The sequence below is a fragment of the Danio rerio genome, chromosome 22 (genome assembly GCF_052040795.2).
Source record: "Danio rerio strain M-AB ecotype USA chromosome 22, GRCz13ab, whole genome shotgun sequence".
Classification (NCBI taxonomy): domain Eukaryota; kingdom Metazoa; phylum Chordata; class Actinopteri; order Cypriniformes; family Danionidae; genus Danio; species Danio rerio.
Window position 1 is genome coordinate 20,860,259 of NC_141042.1, and position 22,242 is coordinate 20,882,500.

General features: G+C 39.2%; 2 protein-coding genes across 14 annotated transcripts in view; one reads left to right on the forward strand and one right to left on the reverse strand.

The window, feature by feature from the left end:
- The window catches only part of unc13a (unc-13 homolog A (C. elegans)), a 59,620-nt gene extending 48,562 nt beyond the window's left edge, over positions 1-11,058 (forward strand). For 4 of the 12 annotated variants that reach the window (XM_087303147.1, XM_087303153.1, XM_087303151.1 and 1 more), the window contains 5 exons: positions 2,892-3,039; positions 3,683-3,739; positions 8,402-8,494; positions 10,114-10,273; positions 10,365-10,997. In XM_087303147.1, the coding sequence (XP_087159273.1) occupies positions 2,892-3,039; positions 3,683-3,739; positions 8,402-8,494; positions 10,114-10,273; positions 10,365-10,653 (747 nt within the window). In that variant the 3' untranslated portion in view covers positions 10,654-10,997. Of the gene's footprint in view, positions 1-2,891; positions 3,040-3,682; positions 3,740-8,401; positions 8,495-10,113; positions 10,274-10,364 lie in introns of all 12 variants that reach the window. The other 8 variants (XM_087303150.1, XM_087303155.1, XM_087303157.1 and 5 more) reach the window with 4 other exon arrangements.
- A 6,133-nt stretch (positions 11,059-17,191) lies between these two features.
- Positions 17,192-22,242, reverse strand: part of si:dkey-110c1.10 — a 33,762-nt gene continuing 28,711 nt past the window's right edge. For both annotated transcript variants that reach the window (XM_087304261.1, XM_087304262.1), the window contains exons 32-35: positions 19,880-20,180; positions 18,335-18,509; positions 17,999-18,079; positions 17,192-17,913 (exon numbers count right to left, since the gene is read on the reverse strand). In XM_087304261.1, coding sequence (XP_087160387.1) covers positions 17,755-17,913; positions 17,999-18,079; positions 18,335-18,509; positions 19,880-20,180 — 716 coding nt within the window. In that variant the 3' untranslated portion in view covers positions 17,192-17,754. The remainder of the gene's footprint in view (positions 17,914-17,998; positions 18,080-18,334; positions 18,510-19,879; positions 20,181-22,242) is intronic.

Sequence of the window (22,242 nt, forward strand, 5' to 3'; positions counted from 1 at the left end):
TCACTAGGGGTGTCAAAATTAATTGTTTCTTCGGTGCACCGCGATGCAGACGCGGACAATTCGGTATCGATTCAGTAATAACCATAACCGGTTATTATGTCGTGACGTCATTTATCTCCTATGCGCTCTGTCGCGAGGGAGGTGAGCTCCGTTATTTACAACACTCAGCCAACTCTGGGCCGGTCCGTGGCATAGGCACCATAGGCAAATGCTTAGGGCGCTGTATATCCAGTGGGGCGCCAGAAACGAGCACGCTTCAGTTGGTTTTGTTTTCTATTTTCCTGACACACATTCAGTTATAGACGGCAATAACTCAAAAAACGCTTACCCTAAAAAGATCTAAAGTGTGTTTCCTACAGAAAGACAAAGCTGGTTATGTTTTACAGCTGTCTTTCTTTTTTTCGCTCGACATTACGAGCACTGCTCCCTTTAAGCCCTCGCAGTCTGCGTTTACTTTAGCCGGCAGAGCTCGCGCTGAGAGGAGCTCTCTGTAAGGGACCGTCGGAAAAGTGCTTATTTTTTTGGGGTTTTTTTGTTTTGTTTTTCTGCTCCGCTCAGCGCGAGCTCTCCCTGTTGCAAGGGCTTAAGTGTGTTTGTTTGTGTGTGTGTGTGCGTGTGTGTGTTTGTTTGTTTGATGCTGTCTATGTTTGTGAATGTGTTTGAATGAGAGACAGTGTGTTGCTGTGTGTCTGTGTGTTTATACAGACAGCATGTTATAGCCTCCCCCCTAAAATATAACACTGTATATGGAAAGCATCGTCAATGCACCGTGATGCACCGAGATATCGAATTGAACCGAATCAATGGCATGATAATCGTAACCGAACCGAACCGTGAGACCAGTATAGGTTCACACCTCTAGTTGTCTCGATACTGAAATGTTAAAAACCTCCATTTCCCGCGAACATTTTTAGCGATCCACAGAAATGACTATTACTGGCCGTGAAGGTGATCAGTTCATCGAACTCACAGTTGTTTACTGAGTGTAACCACAGATAAATTTTAAAGCCGTGATTCATCAGCAGATCGCTCGTATGTCAGTGTAACGAGGAGTCTGACACAGAGGGATCCATTTGCAGTATATTTATTTAACACAGTTTAATAACAATCACACAGTAAGCACTAGTGTGCGAACTCACATCAAACATAGCAATACTGGGTCGATAGGCTGGCGGCTGGGTGTCAAGGATAGTGATAACAGGCATGGGTCAGAGGCAGGCGACGTGGATCAAAGGCGATTTACCAGGCAGGGTTCGAGGCAGGCAGCGTGGATAAAAGTCGAGGTACAATGCAGGGTTCAGGGCAGGTGGCAGGCAAGGCAAGGTTAAGGAACAGTCCAGGTAATAACGGGGAGATCAGGCAAGGGTATGAACGCTCAGAAATGTCAGCAAGGGCAGAACAAGACTTCGCACTGAGGTGAGTCTTTGGGCTGCTTAAATGTGTGTGCGTGGGTAATCAGTGAGATGTGCTGCAGGTGTATTGCAATCAGTGTTTGGGGATAATGTAATGTTAGAAGTCCGGTGATGATGACCTCTGCTGGCCAGCGAGGGGAATGACTGGGACCGAGTCGGTGACAGTCAGCTTATAGACAAACCAGCTGTCTATTTGAAACGTCTCTGTATCTGTGGTTAAATGTAGTAAACAGCAGTGTTTTCGGTGAACTAATTACCTTCACGACCAATCACAGTAATTTCTGTTGAGCACATGAACACAGCGGCAAATCAGTGCTGTTTAAGAACGTGCTCAACAGCGCTCAAATGTTAGCGGGAAATGGACGTTTTTAATATTTCAGTATCAATTGGTATCAAATTCCAGTATCGTGACAACCCTAATACTAACACATCTAGTATGAAATCCAAGTCAACCGAACACACTGACTTACAAAGGTTAAAGCTGAGCTAACCACATATATCTAAACGGAAATTACAGCTCTCATTCAAACAGAACAGAAAAATGTTCTAGTAATCAAATTTGACATTAGCCCCTTTCACACAGTGATACCGGTAAAAATCTGGAAAATTTCCGGAACGACTTTACCGGTAAATTCAAAAAAGCGCTGTTCACACAGGCGAGGACGTTACGGTATTTTTCCGGAAAAGAGCATTCACACATCCATTCCAAAATACCGGTAAATTCTGACATCATTCACCAAAAATGAGCTTTAAACGGCTGCGCTTGCATTTGTAAACATTTGACTAAATTGCAAACTCTGTGGATGATCAATATTGTGAACAACTTTCGCTGGATCACTTTCACATGTCGAGATGTTCATAATATGTGCGTGTGCTGGCGCTCACAGGCTGTTTCACAGGCACACGCAAGGCTTGAAGGTAAACAAACAACGGCTTATCATAAGCATCTCATCGATGATTATTTACACAGTTGGCATTAAGAAGAACATATAAACGTGTTCTGACTAACTTCTAGCAGCTAAATGTGTCTGGTAAAATATTCAAAGGCTTTTATTCTCACAAACCGCGCGGACGTAAATGCGTCTGACTGTTGTGATTGGCTAAAGCAGACGTCTCACGTCAGCACGTTCTAGACGTGCACGCGCTTATTACGGCAATCTTCCTTCTGCATTCACACAGCGCAGCATTCCGGCAAATTGCCGGTAATGTTACAACTTCTCTTTCCGGAAAATAGCCAGAACGAATTTACCGGTATTTTCAAAAAGGACCTGTTCACATATACAACCTTTCCGGAAAATTGCCGGCAATTTTCCGGAAAGGTCTGTATGTGTGAAAGGGGCTATTGTCAAATCCGAATTACAAGCTGTTAAATCCAAGATGGCAAGCAATGCTATGACTCTTCGCTCAGATCTTGAGGCAATTAAAATGTTCATCTCTCCCAGTTTAATAAGCAGAGTGTGGTGTTTTGTGGTTTCTCAGCAATATTTCCATGCTGGAGGTGTGGGGCTGAAGAAGACGTTCTTGGAGAAGAGTCCAGATCTCCAGTCTCTACATTACGCTCTGTCTCTCTACACTCAGGCTACCGACAAACTCATCAAGACCTTTGTTCAGTCTCAGAATACACAGGGTAAGACTTGTGCACACTTCGCTCACTGCATCTTTAAAAATGATTTTTTTGGTTCCTCGACTTTGGCTGTACATTAGTCTTTAATAAAATCTAAAGATATGCAGATAAGTTCTAATGTATTTGTTTTTACTAAACACTATGTTATGCAAAGTTACAATTTTTTGTTTACATATTTGGTTGTTTGGTTTTAAGTATTTTACTTTGCTTAAGATATATTAGTATTACAAAATATAATCTAAATATAATAAAATATAATTAACTATAATAACCTGCTTTATCTGATCTCTATCATTTTTGTCTCTCACACACTTAGGGAATCCTGATACACTTTAGGTTATGATGCCCCAGGCAAAGCCATTTTAATAGATCTTCATGTAAATGCAATTAAGGATAAATGTCACTGCTTCATTTAAGAATTAAAAAAAAATATGAAAGCAAGTGTGTTTATCTGTCTAAAAAGCTACAGCAGGTTGAAAATACACTCCTATTATTATTTGCTTAGCTTGTTGGACTGCCTTTCTTTCTTTCTTTCTTTCTTTCTTTCTTTCTTCTGCCTCTCCCTTTTCCTCTCTCAAATCCACATCACAATGTGCTCTCAATTTCTTTCTGTATTTTTCTGCGTCCTCTCCTTCTCTTTGAACAGTTCATGGAGGGAAAGGGGTAAGGTTCACCCAAAGCGAAGACGTGTACCCTGAGAAGGGTACGTTCACGTGGGGCCCAGTGCCCTTCATGACAAAAGAACCAATCAGTGATCCACCCCAATCAGATCATGCACCTCCCATTCCAACGGGCCAGTCGCATGCCCCACAACCTGTGGAAAGCCTATTTAACATTTAATCCATATAGTGTACTACTGTCTATGTTCATGCTACTAGCATCAATTTTAAGCAACTATTAGCTATTCCATTAGCTACTAATGCTTATTCTTTAGCTGCTAGTGCAGATTCTAGAGCTTATTATGCAGGTACTAGTGCAGATTCTTTAGTTCCCAGTGCTTGGTCATTAGTTACTAGTGCAAATTCTTTAGGTTCGAGTGCAGATTCCTTATGTACAACAGCAGATTATTTAAGATCTAGTGCAGAGTCTTTAGGCTCTAGTGCTTATTCTTTAGGCACCAGTGCAGATTCTTTAGGTTCTAGTGCTTGTTCATTAGCTACTAGTGCAAATTATTTAGGTTCTAGTGCAGATTCCTTAGATACAAGGGCAGATTATTTAGGTTTTAGTGCTTGTTCATTAGCTACTAGTGCAAATTATTTAGGTTCTAGGGCAGATTCCTTAGATACAAGGGCAGATTATTTAGGTTTTAGTGCTTGTTCATTAGCTACTAGTGCAAATTATTTAGGTTCTAGTGCAGATTCCTTAGATACAAGGGCAGATTATTTAGGTTCTAGTGCAGATTTCTAAGGTACAACAGCAGATTTTCTAATGTTTATTCTTTAGGCACCAGTGCAGATTCTTTAGGTCCTAGTGCTTGTTCATTAGCTACTAGTGCAAATTCTTTAGGGTCTATTGCATATTCTTTAGCTACAAGTGCGGATTATTTAGGTTCGAGTTCATAAACTCTGCAGGACAATGGCCCTCCATGACCCTCCTACAGATTCTTTAAGTATCAGTGCAGCATCTTTAAATACCAGTGCAGATTCTTTAGATTCTGTTAATCTTCAGTTACTAGTTCAGATTTTTTAGGTTCTACTTCAGATTCTGTTGGTATTAGTGCAGCTTCTTTAGGTACAAGTGCAGTTTCTTTAGTTTCTAGTGCTTATTCTTTAGTTACTAGTTCTAATGCTTAAGGTTCTAGTTCATATTCTGTAGGTATTGGTGAAGATTCTTACATTTCAAGTGTAGATTCTTTAGGTATCAGTGCAGATTTTTTTAGCTCCAGTGCTTATTCTTGGGATGGGTGAACTTGCTCCTGGAGAGCTGGTGTTCTGCAGAGTTTTGCTCCAACACTTTGCTAGTCAGTGTTTTCAAGATCACTAGAAAACTATAGAAAGGTGTGTTTGATTATGGTTGGAGCTCAGCTAAACTCTGCAGGACAATGGCCCCCCAGGGCTGAGTTTTAGGTTTTAGTTCAGATTCTTTAGGTATCAGTGCAGCTTCTTTAGGTACCAGTGCAGATTCTTTAGGTTCTAGTGCTTATTCTTTAGTTACTAGTTCTGTTGCTTTAGGTTCTACTTCATATTCTGTACGTATTAGTTCAGATTCTTTCATTTCTAGTGTAGATTCTTTAGGTACCAGTGCAGATCTGTTTGGTTCTAGTACTTATTCTTAGGCATGGGTAAACTTGCTCCTGGTGGGCTGGTGTCCTACAGAGTTTTGCTCCAAAATTAATCAAAAAAGGCTAGACATGCTAGTCAGTGTCTTTAAGATCACTAGAAAACTATAGAGAGGTGTGTTTGATAAGGGTTGGAGCTCAGCTAAACTCTGTTGGACAATGGCCCTCCAGGACTGAGTTCAAGGTTTTAGTTCAGATTCTTTAGGTACTAGTGCAGATTCTTTAGGTTCTAGTGCTTATTCTTTATCTACAATTTTTTCTAAAGTTCTAGTTCAGATTCTGTGTGTACTAGTGCAGATTCTTTAGGTTCTATTGCTTATTCTTTAGGTATCAGGTCAAATTCTTTAGGTTCTAGTGTGGATTCTTTATTCCTTATTCACTTGTGCAGAATCTTTTTAGTACTAGTGTAGATTTTTTGATATTACTTTAGATTCATTAGATACCATTGCAGATTATTTTGGGTTAAAAAAACATTTAAAGGTTGTTTTTTAGGCTCTAGTGCGGTTTTTAGGTATTTATCTTAAGGTTAATTAATTCTTAATTCTAAGGTACTAGTAACAATTTATTTTTTTATTCTACAGGAACTATTCAGTTCAAGTGCTAGTAAGAAAAAAAGATCTAGTGTCTGATGAATAGCTTCTATTATGTGATAAATGATACTAATAATACTATTATCTATTTAGTAAATATTAATATTTAAATAGTAGCATCTAATAAATGAGTACTAGTGTCTAACTAATAAGTTCTGGTATTGATATAAAGGTACTAGTATCTAAAGAATAATCATTACCTAAAAATCCAATACTTAAAGCTAATGCATAAGCACCAATAGTTGATAAAACAGATGCTAGTAGGTATAATAAATACTAGTAGCATGAAAACAGATGGAAGTGCATTTTATGGCTTAAATACTAAAATGGCTTGCCATACACGACCACCCATATCTTCCCCCCCAGAAAGGGCCTTGCATGTACGAGTACCTGGGAAGAACGTGCTGTATGTTCACATACATTGGTCTGAAATGTATCTTGACTCTACAGCAGCAAGAAAAGCCCAGGATGAAGTGTGTTTTGAATGGCAGTGAATGAGGAATGCACACACTTCTGCAGCGTGAGAGGTGCATGTGTGCACTGCGGATGATGAGCTGTGAGTGTCAGTGAGTAAGTGAGTGAGAGACCGTGACCAAATGTTATTTTTCCGAGCACATTGTCGAATGTAGACGTGACATTAATTGCGACTGACTCAGCTTGTCCACAGGCAGGGTCTGTTCTGTTGCTCTCCGCGATTTACGAAACGCGGTTTCCTTTCCCTTTGGTCTCACCCCTCAGGCTCATTATAACAAGACAACCCTCCCTCAGCCAATCAGAGAGAACCCCTGAGGTCAGGTGACGTGCTTTCTGTCAGTGCACATCACTTCCAGATGGCCCTAAATTGGCATTTAAGGGCCCTGGGAAAACTTGCACATGGATGTATATGATTATATCTTGAAATACAGTTTGTGCTGCATCACAATGATCATTTTAGATGTTGCTATGCTCGAGAAAGACATTGTTAAAGTTCATTTCTTGTTGTTTTCTCTGTGTTTGTATTTATTGTTGTGAAAAATGACCTTGAACGCTTATCCAGATGTTATTTGCTTAGGTGTAGTCAAAAATTGCTCCATCAACATCCGTCAGCATTACTGTTAGCGTGCTGCTAACGTTTGAGCTCTTCCAAATCCCTGCTTGCTCAGACACTTCTGCTCTGAGGAAACAGCATTGTCAGCCTGTTTCTCTGACAAGCGCACATACATAACAGATGCCGAAAGCAAGGACTCCATTTTTTAGTTATTACATGATTGCTGCTGACCTGAATTCAGCAGAAAGATGCGAAAGTTTCAGCCTTTTAATTGAGATTTAGTTGCATGGATAATGATTCATAGGATCACTCAACAGAAACTGAATCATTTAAAAGCACAGGTGCAAGAATTGTTTGCCATTATAAGTAGTGTAGAACATGGGTGCCCAAACTTGGTCCTGGAGGGCCAGTATCCTGCATATTTTAGTTCCAACCCCAATAGAACACATCTAAACCAGCTAATCAAGCTTTTCCAAGCTTTACTGGAAACTTCCAAACAAGGAAGGAAGTTGGAGCAAAACTATGCAGGACACCGGCCCTCCAGGACCGAGTTTGGGCACCCTTGGTGTAGCGTATACTAAACCCCTTGGCAGTTTTCCATGAGTGTGAATGGAGTTGAATGCGAATGGAAGTGGTTTTCCGCATGTACCTGCCTGCACTGAAACCAAGTAAAATACAGTAGCAGATGTTCTCCTTGTCTTTTCCTTTCCATAAATGACTGGACCGATAGGACTGCTCTCCCCCTCCCCATCCTGATTATAAACCCTTCATGAAACTCAAGTGTGCCCACACTGCCTGTGTGCAGATGGTACACTCATGATACACGTCTCTTTGTATTTGAAACACTTGTTTGCCGAAGAGTCCTGTGAGGCATTGCTTTATTTTGGTTGTCTGTGTATTTTAAGCTAATTTCATTAATTATTTCAAGTCATGAAAATTGATCGCAGACACTGGAATAAAGTTCACCCATGTTTATGCTTGACCAAGCCTCACAAATTCAGATCCAGAGATGTGTTGCCGGGATCGCTTGTTCAATCACTTTCGGGGCTTATTTAAGTAATAAATGTGTCGCCTCAATTATGTTAAGTCAAATTTGTTCAGCTCAGTGCGTTCGGTATCATACATTTTGAACTTTTAAAGCACTGTGCAAATAAAAGGTCCACTTTTGAATTCATTCAAAACTTAAATAAGCTCTGAGTTTGTATTTAACAAGTACTCCAACATTGAAGAGTTCCTTTTCATACTATTAATAATCTCTGAATCCAAGGTTCAACACTCTTACACTGTTTAAACCTCTGTGCTATCCTGTCAGCTCAAAGCATACATTGCCTCTGTATGACTCTGCTGGTTACTGAATCTATTAAGGCACTGATTATAAGTTCCATTGAGCCATACTGATGCAAGTATATGATGCACACTTATCTTACAAGGCTGGAAATGGAGTGTTGACCTGCGCTGCCTTGTCTGCAGGTACTGGTGTTGATGATGCAGTTGGAGAAGTATCTATCCATGTGGAGATCTTCACTCATCCTAATACTGGAGAGCACAAAGTTACAGTAAAGGGTAAGTAGTGGCTTTTGAGGTTAAAGAGTAAAGCTTGAGGTTTGATTACCTCTTCAAAGCTGGGAGTACACAGTGCGATTTTTGCAGTCTTATGAACTCATGTAGAAATCATTGATGCTACCACATACCACAACAACTCTGCTGGAAGGTAGATCTCCAGGAACAGGATTGGGCAAGTCTGCTCTAGATCCTCGGTGCAAAACACTTGACATTTGTCCGATTGCACTAACCAACCCAAATTTACCTGTACACTGTAGTGATCCCAAAAACTGTTGTTATGTTCTTTAGTTGTTTGATTAAGGATGAAGATTAATAATTCAGCACTGTAGACGTTCTTGTGTCCTTCTTAGAGCTTATTTATCTTTTATTTGAGATGCGATGACCTAGACTATAAAAAATGAAACAGCATTTTGAATCTCTACACTGCTCAAACCCTCTGAACAACCTCCATTCCTAAAGGACCAACATCCATCAAACTTTGGTTTCACTTCTTATCCAACATACCTGCCAGTGGTTTTCAAGTAATCCTGAAAGCAGGTGTGTTTCATAGCTAATGAAGCTGAACCATGTGTCCCCTTTTGTACCAATCTGAGTGACCCAAAATTGTCTCCAAAGTAGCTTAAATGTTGCAGTATAATAGGATAAATATCTTGTGAAAGTTCTACACATGGGTTTGTCAACATTGCTCTTCTGGTATATTATCCTGCAGAGTTTAGCTGCAATCCATTGTGGCTAATGCACCTGCCTGTAACTCTCTAGTAATCCTGATGACTATCATGAGCTTGTTCATGTGTTTAACTGGGGTTGGAGCTAAACACTACAAGACAGTGGTCCTGGAAGGACAGAGTTAGGGAACCATTGCCTTCATGATAAAAATGGTGTTAGTCACCATGGAATCCCTAGCAGGAACTTCCAGAAAGCCATATCAAGTAGGGTTACTAAAAGAGCTTTTGACATTCGCTGGAGAGTTCTTATAAGTTCCTGGTTTCCTCTTGTAAGTTCTTCAGTAAACCTTTGTCAAACTTCAAAATAGTTTCTCTTTGTGTATGCATCTGCAAAACCCGAAACGGTCCCTCAAGCTGGAACAGATCCTCAGCAAGAAGGATCAAGCGGAGTCTACACTAGGTTTTCTCATCTCTGCTATTGAGGTTTCTAGAATTAGCTTGTTTTGTTAGGTACCTCAAATGAACAAGTAGATTTATAATATCAGTAGAGTGCCTACATTGTAAAAAGTTAAAGGTACCATTTTAATTCCTCGCATCACCACGCTGATGTAACCTTTTGAAAATCATCTAGAAACCTTTGTCAAGTGCCTCAAAACATTTCCAGCAAAGTTGGGCTGCTGTTAAGGTCACTGATATTCTTGCATTGACTTACTGGTTCCTCAGAGGACTTGCCTTTTTTCAAAAAGGGAAATCAAAATGTACCCTTAAAAGGTTCATACCCTTACGGTAATACTGAGAACCTTGTAGGGGTACAAAGAAGAGTACTGCCCTAGTTACTTGCTGTATTGCCATAAATGTAACTTTCTGTACAATCTGTGATTGATTGGTACTTCTGGTTTTTGATTATGTAATGAGATGCAAGTTAAATATGTGTAAAAAAACATTTTTTTATAGTGGTGGCTGCAAATGACCTACGGTGGCAGACTTCTGGAATTTTCCGGCCCTTTGTGGAAGTCTACATCATTGGCCCTCATCTCAGCGATAAGAAGAGGAAGTACGCCACCAAGTCCAAGAACAACAGCTGGGCTCCAAAATACAATGAGACCTTCACATTGTAAGTGACCTATACTTGTTTCTTGCAATTTTTCAACATTACACGTCCTGAATAAACCATAACTCCTGGTGTCACTGCTTCTTTCACAAAGCACGCTGAGTAACGAAGTGGGTCCGGAATGCTACGAGCTTCAGGTGTGTGTGAAAGACTACTGCTTCGCACGAGAGGACCGCACCGTTGGCATGGCAGTACTGCAGCTGAAGGATGTAGCACCACGAGGTAGCGTAGCATGCTGGCTACCGCTAGGTAAACGTATTCACATGGACGAAACCGGCCTGACAGTTCTACGAATCCTGTCCCAGCGCAACAACGATGATGTTGCGAAAGAATTTGTCAAGCTCAAATCTGACCAGCGATCTGCTGAGGAGGGGCGGAGCTAAGACCAGGAAGTAGCTAGCGAGACATGGTAATTTTGGCGTAAACACTGCCCCCTGTTGTTCAGATGTTGCACTAGAGCATAGAAAAAAGACATCTTTGGTTCTTCACTTTAATGACCAACCGTTTACGTGACAAAGCAGTTATATATTTGTATTCAGTGCACTGCCATTAGACCTGCCAGTAAGGGCTTGTTTAACAAGCACAATTTGGCACATGAAACAGACACATGATATTGTATCTCTTAAATACTTGATGTTTGTGATGACCTTGATTTTTATAATGCATATTCCAAGAAAACCTGCCAAAAGATACTTAAATATAATACATATTTATCTATTTATTCCGCAAAAAAAAAAACATATTAAATATTTGCTCACACATCTCAAAATATAAATCTAATATTATTTAAAAATAAAATCTATTTCAAATTATAATAATAAAAAAAGTAATAATAAAGAATCTATGTTAAAAGTATATTTATATTTATTATATTAAGATTTTTTTTTGCAAATGTGTCTATGAAATAAAACCAGATTAAGGCATGTAAACACAACAGAGTGCTACACAGTGCCATGATTTGTCAAACACTATTTTTTCTTTCATGTAATGATGTCGAAAACCTATTTTGTGCGGCCTTTTGTCGATCATTCCTACGCCCAGTAAAGGGTGTGTTAATGTCAGGGTATCGTTTCTCCACTGCATATCAACCATTTCACCCCTATCCTTCTTAATAGGGACCAAAACCCCCTATGGGTCAAACATTATGCAATTATTTAAAAGCACAAGAAAAAAAATTGCGAAAAAATAGACCTACAACCAAATAGACCTCTGAAAGCAGAGTGGTTGCTTTTCCTGTTGAACGACAATGGGAAGAGGTTTGCAGGAAATCCTACAAATGACGCTTGTCGTAAGACTACAAGATACTAACACTTTGTAAAGATGATCTTGATTCAATCACAGGGCCTCCTCTGTCCTGTCTTTTGTGTATGTTTTCCGATCTGTTCATGTTTTGAGTGCCTGTGCGGTTTATCCAGTGTTTGTTGGCATGATAAGGCACTACGGTTTCTACGATGTATATGTGCAAGTCTAGACTGACAAACACTGCTTGTATTAGACACCAGAGCTGCCTGTTTCAGTGAAATCTCACTTTATAGAATCACATTGAAATGTCAGACCGTGTCATGCAAATGGGGCCTTTTTTCCCCCGTCTGCAAATCCACTAAAGCAATCTCTGGTTTCACACTTCAAAAGAATCACAGTTGTGTAGATTTGCCATCGCCACTGTTGATGAATCCTGCCATTTTACTGCCAAATCATCCACCATTTTAGACAAGCACAAGGGAATCGCTTTATAAAGTCGGATAAATGCCCTATAGTGGTAATTCCATGCTCTATTGTGCTAAATGGCAAAGACTAGCCATGTTGTCGGTCTTCTTGTAAAAATATAAGGTGAGACGATTGAATTAATGATTATTAGTTGAATCACTGAAGGATTCGTTCAGTTTTTGTTCATTGTTACCTCAGTTTCATGTTGAAGACTTACATCTTCTGAACACTAATGAAGCCAAGTTTATGAAATATGAGTGATTTCTGTCCATCCATTGAAAGACTACTTACTTTAATGCTTCAAAATGTTGCTGAAGCCCGGGACACACCAAACCGACACTCAGCCTTTGAGCAAACGGCACATTCCAAGAAGAAACACAAAGAAGCCAACTGTTATTTCGATGGATTTCTTAAATATTTATAAAATAATATGGACTATCAGATTATCAGACATGTATCCCTCCATGTTGAGCGATGAAATGTAAATTCTGCTTTGTTTACATTTCCTTTGTGGAATGACAATACAGATACTGCCACCTGCAGGTATGGAGAGGTACACCATAACATGCAGGCGCAAAATGTTTGTTTTAGTCGGCTGTTGTGCTTTAGGTTTGTTCACGCGCAGCCTTTTAGAGCAGACGCAAGCAATGCTAGGCAGTTTCCGCTAGATCTTTGACATTGATTTTGTCTATCCTGGGGTTAGTTTAAAGAGTGTTTAATCTTAAAGTGAAAGCGGTTTAATTCAGGAATCCACTCTTACAATCAGAATAATCTATTAAATTAGGTTTCTTCGTGATTTCAATTGAACATGCTTTCTGATTATTACAAATTATTTTAACTGTTAAAATAGCGTGTAAACCAGAAAATGAAAAAAACATAAAGATGCACTAAGCAAAATTTCCGTAACAATGTTCATACTTGAAAGCACCAATACAAAGATGCCCATCCGCTTGATAAGTTGTGACGTATGCAATACTGATTCTGGGTCCAAGCCGCTACTCAACTGAATTGAGAAAATATTCGTTTATGACCAATAAAGTGAATTTTATATAAAATCATGGCGTACACAACAGTCTCTGTTGGACTTGCTGCATCACAGACACATGTAGTTTAACAATTTATAAAAACTGTATCACTTTCTGGTCATCGGATATTAGGCATGGATATATATTTTGTGATCGTGACTTTCGAAAGTATTACATCACTTTGTAAATGTTTATTTTTACCATTTTTTGAGTCTCCTCTTACAGTTTGATAGAGTGCTTGGACCCGGAAGCCACTTCACGTGACGTCACACCTAACAAGCTGATTGCCCAATAAGACCACATCCCTTTTTATGTCCAATGTAGTTACAAGACACGCCCCTTACTGCTGATTGGCTGCAGGTGGCATTTTGGGACTCAATTAAACAGATCAATTCATATTTATATCATTTGTGATCTCTCTGAACATTTTGAAGCGTTACTTTGAGTGAACAAACTGTTGATGGATTCACGGAAATCTCCAGATTTCATTAAAACGATGACTGACTTTTCATTTTGACGTCAACTAACTTTTCAACCACCTTTTACTACAATTTTTACCCGCTTTTCTCCATATTTATTTCTCTACGAATAGTCTATGCATCTGTTCTATGAGTCAAAATCATTATTGTTTACATTGTGAGTAATAGAAGCTGCAAATGTGTATTATTTTTGTTTTCTTCCGTTCACTGCTGTAATATTGAACCACAGGAAATAATGTTAATGAATGTTGAATTGACTGCGGACTGGACAATGCTGGCATGATGTGATAGGATTTCAAATATAAAGCTGTGTATTGTTGTGTTTGAGTAATAATATTACAGCATGTCATTCACACTGCGCCCAATACCACAAAACAGCCACTCGTTGCCTGTATATAAGAAGCAGTGCATGTTGGGAAAGATTCTTCTTGTGCCAGCATGTATCTTTGGTGTGATATTCAATCGTCGTCTGATTTTTCTTTCAGTTTATTTTGATATTTGGGTATTATTTTCTATTTTTGGAAGGCTTGTGAATATATAAATATGTATTACTGATGTGTAGTGGTACAGACTGTACTAGCATGAGAGGTTTTTTTATACGAAGATGTTTCTAATTTTCGTTTTGCTAAATATGATCGTTCTTATCGGGGATGGAGGTAAAACACAGGCCAGCCTTGGTTTGTTTCTACTTCCAATAAATGGTTAAAAAATGAATTGTGTAATGAACTTTTATTTCACGTTTATGTTTAGAATGAAATATATTAGGGTTTTATAATTATTTGAAACAAAATGTCTTTGATAACTTTATAAACTCTTTCTATATTCAGAACAAATGAAATGTAATGTTCATCTAGATAGATAGATAGATAGATAGATAGATAGATAGATAGATAGATAGATAGATAGATAGATAGATAGATAGATAGATAGATAGATAGATAGATAGATAGATAGATAGATAGATAGATAGAAAAAAATAGATTGATGGAAAACAAACAGATGGATGGATGAATAAATAGAAAGAAAACAGATAGATAGACGAATGGTTGGAGAGATAGAAAGAAAACAGATGGATAGATGGATGGATGGATGGATGGATGGATAGATAGAAAACAGATGATGGGAGGATGCATAGATAGAAATAAAATGGATGGATGGATGGAAAACAAATTAATGGATAGAGGATTGAAAGAAAACAGATGGATTTATGGATATATATAAAACAAATAGATAGAAAACATATTAATATATGAAAAATAATAGGATGGAAGGATTGATGGATATTTAGAAAGAAAACAGATGGATAGAGGAATAGATAGATGGATAGAAAGAAAACGAATGGATGGATGGATGGAAAAATTGGATGGGTGGATGGATGAAAAACAAATAAATGGATAGAGGATAGAAAGAAAACAGATAGATGGATGGATAAAAACAAATAGATAATGGATGCATAGATAAAAAAGAAAATGGATGGATGGATGGAAAACAAATGAATGGATAGAGGATAGAAAGAAAAGATGGATGGACTGACGGATGGATGAAAAACAAATAGATACAATACAAATGGATGGATGGATGGATAGATAAACAGAAAGAAAACAGATAGATAGACAAATGGTTGGAGAGATAGAAAGAAAACAGATGGATGGATGGATGGATGGATTGGTGGACAAACAGAAAGAAAACAGATAGATAGACGAATGGTTGGAGAGATAGAAAGAAAACAGACGGATGGATGGATGGAAAACAGATGATGGGAGGATGCATAGATATAAAGAAAATGGATGGATGGATGGAAAACAAATGAATGGATAGAGGATTGAAAGAAAACAGATAGATAGATGGATGTATGGATACATAGTAAAAAAACAGGTAGATGGATGGATGGAAAGATAGAAAGAAAACAGATGGATGGATGAATAGATAGATGGATAGAAAGAAAATGGATGGATGGATGGATGGATGGATGGATGGATAGAAAAATTGGATGGGTGGATGGATGAAAAACAAATAAATGGATAGAGGATAGAAAGAAAACAGACGGATGGATGAAAAACAAATAGAAAACGGATGGATGGATGGATGCATAGATAAAAAAGAAAATGGACAGATGGATGGAAAACAAATTAATGGATAGAGGATAGAAAGAAAAGATGGATGGATGGACGGATGGATGAAAAACAAATAGATACAATAGAAATAAATGGATGGATGGATGGATAATAGAAAGAAAACAGATAGATAGACGAATGGTTGGAGAGATAGAAAGAAAACAGATGGATGGATGGATGGATAGATAGAAAACAGATGATGGGAGGATGCATAGATAGAAAGAAAATGGATTGATGGATGGAAAACAAATGAATGGATAGAGGATTGAAAGAAAACAGTTAGATAGATGAATGTAAGGATAGGTAGTAAAAACAGGTAGATGGATGGATGGAAAGATAGAAAGAAAACAGATGGATTTATGGATATATATAAAACAAATAGATAGAAAACATATGAATGTATGAAAAATAATAGGATGGAAGGATTGATGGATATTTAGAAAGAAAACAGATGGATGGATGAATGGATAGAAAGAAAACGGATGGATGGATGGATGGATGGATAGAAAAATTGGATGGGTGGATGGATGAAAAACAAATAAATGGATAGAGGATAGAAAGAAAACAGATGGATGGATGAAAAACAAATAGAAAACGGATGGATGGATGCATAGATAAAAAAGAAAATGGATGGATGGATGGAAAACAAATGAATGGATAGAGGATTGAAAGAAAACAGTTAGACAGATGGATGTAAGGATAGATAGTGAAAAACAGGTAGATGGATGGATGGAAAGATAGAAAGAAAACAGATGGATTTATGGATATATATAAAACAAATAGATAGAAAACATGAATGTATGAAAAATAATAGGATGGAAGGATTGATGGATATTTAGAAAGAAAACAGATGGATGGATGAATAGATAGATAGATGGACAGAAAGAAAACGGATGGATGGATGAATAGATAGATGGATAGAAAGAAAACAGATGGATGGAAGGATGGATGGATGGATGGATGTATGGATGGATGAAAAACAAATAGAAAACAGATGGATGGATGGATGGATGCATAGATAAAAAAGAAAATGGACAGATGGATGGAAAACAAATGAATGGATAGACGATAGAAAGAAAAGATGGATGGATGGATGGATGGATGAAAAACAAATAGAAAACAGACGGATGGATGGATGAAAAACAAATAGAAAACAGATGGATGGATGGATGGATGGATGGATGGATGAAAAACAAATAGAAAACAGATGGATGGATGGATGCATAGATAAAAAAGAAAATGGACAGATGGATGGAAAACAAATTAATGGATAGAGGATAGAAAGAAAAGATGGATGGATGGATGGATGGATAAAAAACAAATAGATACAATACAAATGGATGGATGGATGGATGGGCAGAGTGACAGATGGATGTATGGATGGATGGATGGATGGATGAATGGATGGATGGATGGAAAGAAAGAAAAAGAAAACGGATAATTGGATGGATGGAAGGATACACACACACACACACACACACTTTTTCTACATTGTTGTGTATGTAACCTTTTAAAATGTGTTTGTCATTTAAGGTGTATAGTTAATATTTAAAACTGATATAAAAACTGAAATGCACAAATAAACTGAACTGTAGATGCAGAACTCAATTATATTTCAATTGTTACTATACATAATATTTATTAAGAAAATGTACATGCGCAACATGATTATAAAACTTTAGAGATACTGATTTATTATTAGTTGAAACATTTCTAAGAGAGATTGATCAAATAATCATGACTTTGTAATCCAACTAATATGTGTCCCCTTCATAAAAATATCAAAGTGCAAATATAAAAGGCTTAAAAATAATTACATTTCATTTAAAAACAAATTATTTATTTATTGTTTTAAAAAATGTTGAAAAAAATTCAAACAAGTGTAGTACAACAAGACAAAATTACATTTTATTTCTGCCCGAATAGCAAGTGTAAAATAGTTATGCTTTAAATGTATTTTACTATTATTATTATTATTATTATTACTATTATTAATAAGGGAGTAACACGTTGAGAATATCAAAAAGCTAAAAATAAATCTTCTAAAATAAGATCCCAACACAACATAAAAGAAATGCTGGAATAACAAGTAAAAGTGCCTTTCCTGATTGATCAAAGCAGAAAGACGTGTGTGTGTGTGCGGTGTAGGAGCAGTGTGTTCAGACTCTGCGCAGGAAGTTGATCTTGAGGGCCTCAGGGATCTGCATCTGCTCTGCGGTGACCTGCGCTGGAGGATCATGAGGGAAGGTGACAGGAAACACACGCCGGACGTCCAGCAGCAGCTGAGGAGGACCTTCCGAGCGGCCCTTCAGCAGAGCCTGTAAAGGAGGAAGAAGAAGAGTGTTCTCCATCAGCTCTGAACAACAACTGAACACCTTTCTACAGTCCGACTCTTCCTCTCACCTGAACCAGACGGATGAAGTTGAGCGTCACTCGCTCCTCCAGATCACTCTGAGGTGTGTACAGACTCAAGATCTTCACCATCTGAAACACCGTTAGTAAAGAAATTTGGGGGGGGGGGATATACAAAGGAGCTAATAATTCTGACTTCAACTGTAGACGTGGGTGTGTTAAACAGTCATTGTACAATAGAAATATAATATAAGTCATGAATATGCAACATGTCTATACATATAACATGAGGCTCGCAGATAACAAAACCTGCAGCACACTTAAATCTTGACTCAACCGCAACATGCAATAATCTGATGCTGTAGTGTAGTGTAAGCGAGTGTCCACCTGCTGGTTAGTCAGTGCGCTGCAGGCTTGAACCATGGCCTGTGCGTCCGCTTCAGTCTTCTTGCTCATCTGCAGGAGCTGTGCGGCCTGTATCAGCGGCTCCAGAGTCCCCACAGCGCCTCCTGTCTGAAGAGAACGAGCCCGCAGCCACTCCTCCAGCACGCTCACATTATACCTGCAGCATATCAGACCAACAAACACTCCATTTCTATCATAATGCACCGTACAGCATCAGCCTTTTCTGAAATGGTGTTTAAGGAGTTTTGCCTTTTTAAACTTCCTGAGAGTCTGATCTGCTCTGATTGGTCAGATTTTGTGCATGCTGTTGTGAAGTACACTCAAAAAAGTACAAAAGTATGCTTTTTTTTCACAAAACGATGCAATGTACACCGGCCACTTTATTAGGTACACCTTACTAGTACCGGTTTGGACCCCCTTTTGGCTTCTGAACTGCTTTAATCCTTCGAGGCACAGATTCAACAAGGTACTGGAAATATTCCCCAGAGATTTTGGTCCATATTGACATGATAGCATCACGCTGTTGCTGCAGATTTGTCGGCTGCACATCCATGATGCAAATCTCCTGTTCCACCATGTCTCAAAGGTGCTCTATTGGATTGAGATCTGGTGACTGTAGAGGCCATTTGAGTACAGTGAACTCATTGTCATGTTGAAAAAACCAGTCTGAGTTGATTCACGCTTTATGACATGGCACGTTATCTTGCTGGAAGTAGCCTTCAGAAGATGGTACACTGTGGTCATAAAGGGATGTTGTTGGTACTAATGGGCCCAAAGTGTGCCAAGAAAATATCCCCCACACCATTACACCACCACCAACAGCCTAAAACATTGATACAAGGCAGGATTGGTTCATGCTTTTATGTCATTGTGGCACCTGGTGTGGTTTTCTGCTGCTGTAGCCCATCCGCCTCAAGGTTACACGTGTTGTGCATTCAGAGATGCTCTTCTGCAGACCTTCGGTTGTAACAAGTGGTAATTTGAGTTACTGTTGCCTTTCTGTCAGCTGGAACCAGTTTAGCCATTCTCCTCTGACCTCTGGCATCAACAAAGCATTTGTGCCCACAGAACTGCCACTCACTGGATATTTTCTCTTTTTCGGGCCATTGTCTATTCCTATTAATGGATTGAGATTAGCAGTTTCTGAAATACTCAGACCAGCCTGACTGAGACCATCAGCCATGCCATGTTCAAAGTCACTTAAATCACCTTTCTTTACCATTCTGATGCTCGGTTTCTACAGCAGATCGTCTTGACCATGTCTACATGCCTAAATGGATTGAGTCGCTGCCATGTGATTGGCTGATTAGAAATTTGCGTTAACGAGCAGTTGGACAGGTGTACCTAATAAAGTGGCCAGTTAGTATATAAGTGAATTGGGTAGCAATATTGTCTCTCGAAATTATAGTAACGCAGCATAATGTCCATCAGCCAATCAGAATAAAGCATTAAAGAGCCCTGTAGTATAAAAAAGGTCAGTTTGGACACTTTGAATACTATGTGAAGAGCGCGGCGTATAGCACAAACCGGATCTGCAGGCCTCGGCTCCAGCAGCACATGTCCTTGCGCAGCAGCAGACTGTTGAGGGTGGATGCGGACAGCAGGTACACGAGCTGGTGAAAGGCCTGTTCCTGCAGGACGGAGGGCAGGTGTTGACGGGACAAGGCCGTGTGAAGGGCCGAAAGCTCCCGCAGGACTGAGGACATACTGACTCCTTCTGAACCGCCTGGAGGACGCGGATCTGAACCGGCCCGCTTACGAGCAGCGCTCAGCTTTACTGAGGATCCAGCCAGACCAGGAATCATCTCACTCTCCAGCATCGCCGGGACTGCATGGGTGCACAAACTTACATGTAAGTCTTTAATATTTATTCTTTAGGATTAGGATTATTATTCAGAATTATATAATATACTGTGCACTCTTATATTTAAAAAAATATATGTAAATGTGATATTATAATATTAACTAGAAAAGTAAAGTGTGTAGACAAACTTTATGGGGGCTTGAGAAAGCCTCGTCTGAAAGTTTGAAGTAGAGATAATTTGCTAAGTATATGTTAGCATGTTTCTAGTATGGATTGGCATGATTCTTGCTAGACGGTGGATATTGTATTCTGAGTGGTTGCTAAGGTGCTGCTACAGTGTTCTGAGTGGTTGCTAAGGCTTTGCCTGGCGGTTGCTAGAATGCCAGGTCATTGTTAAGGTGTCACTAGGTAGTTGCTAGGGTGTTCTGAGTGGTTACTATGCGGTTGCTAAGGCGTTGCTATGCTGTTGCTAGGGTGTTCTGAGTGGTTGCTAAGCATTGTTAGGGTGGTTTATGTGGTTGCTAGGGTGTTCTGAGTGGTTGTTAGGCAGTTGCTAAGGCGTTGTTAAGGTGTTCTGAGTGATTGCTAGGCAGTTTCTAAGGCGTTGCTAGGCAGTTGCTAGGGTGTTCCAGGTGATTGCTTGGGTGTTGCTAGGGTGTTTTGAGTGGTTGCTAAGGCACTACTAAGCAATTGCTAAGGTGTTCTGAGTGGTTGCTGAGGCGTTGCTTGGCGGTTGCTAGGATGTTCCTGGTCATTGTTAAGGTGTTGCTAGGTAGTTGCTATGGTGTTCTGAGTGGTTGCTAGGTGGTTGCTAAGGCATTGTTATACGGCTGCTAGGATGTTCTGAGTGGTTGCTAAGGCGTTGTTTGCGTGTTTTATGTGGTTGCTAAGATGTTGCTAGGCGGTTGCTAAGGTATTCTCAGTGGTTGCTAGACAGTTGATAAGGTGTTCTGAGTGGAAGCTGGGTGGTTTCTAAGGCGTTGCTAGGAGGTTGATAGTGTGTTGCTAGTGGTTGCTAGGTGGTTACTAGGGTGGTCTAAGTGGTTGCTAAGATGTTACTAGGTGGGTTAGCTTGGGTGTTCTAGGTGAATGCTAGGCAATTGCTAGGATGTTCTGAATGGTTGCTTAGTTGTTGCTAGGCGGTTGCTAGGAGGTTCTGAGTGGTTGCTAAGGCATTGTTACTGTGTTTTATGTGGTTGCGAAGATGTTGCTAGGCGGTTGCTTGGGTGTTCTGAGTGGTTGCTAGGCAGTTGCTAAGGTGTTCTGAGTGGTTGCAAGGCAGTTTCTAAGGCATTGCTAGTAGGTTGATAGGGTGTTCTAAGTGGTTGCTTGGTGGTTGCTAGGGTGTTCTAAGTGGTTGCTAAGGTGTTGTTAGGTGGTTAGCTATGGTGTTCTAGGTGGTTGCTAGGTGATTGCTAGGATGTTCTGAAAGGTTGCTAAGGTGTTGCTAGGCGGTTGCTAAAGGTGTTCTGAGTGGTTGCTAGGCAGTTGCTAAGATGTTCTGAGTGGTTGCTAGGTGGTTTCTAAGGTGTTGCTAGGAGGTTGATAGGGTGTTCTTAGTGTTTGTTAGGTGGTTTGCTTGGATATTCTAGGTGGTTGCTTGGCAATTTGCTAGGGTGTTCTGAATGGTTGATAAGGTGTTGCTAGGTGGTTGCTAAGGTGTTACTATGTGGTCGCTAGGTTGTTGCTAGAGTGTTATAGGTTGTTGTAAAGGCGTTGCTAGGCAGTTGCTAGGGTGTTCTAGGTGGTTAGTAATGTGCTGCTAAACAGTTGCTAAGGTGCTGTAAATGGTTGCCTAAGTGATCTATTTTGTTTTTGCCATGAGGACAGTAAATAATGATTTACTTGATATTTTTCAAGACACTAGTATTTTGCCTAAAGTGGAATTTAAGCCTAATTAGGTTAAATAGGCAGGTTATTGTATAACAATGGTTTGTCCTGTTGACTATCTAAAAACAATATAGCTTAAGAGGGCTAAAAAAATTGTTTTATTAATAACTGCTTTTATTCAAGCCGAAATAAAACAAATAAGACTTTCTCCAGAAGAAAAAAATCTAGGAAATACTGTGAAAATTTACTGTTAAAC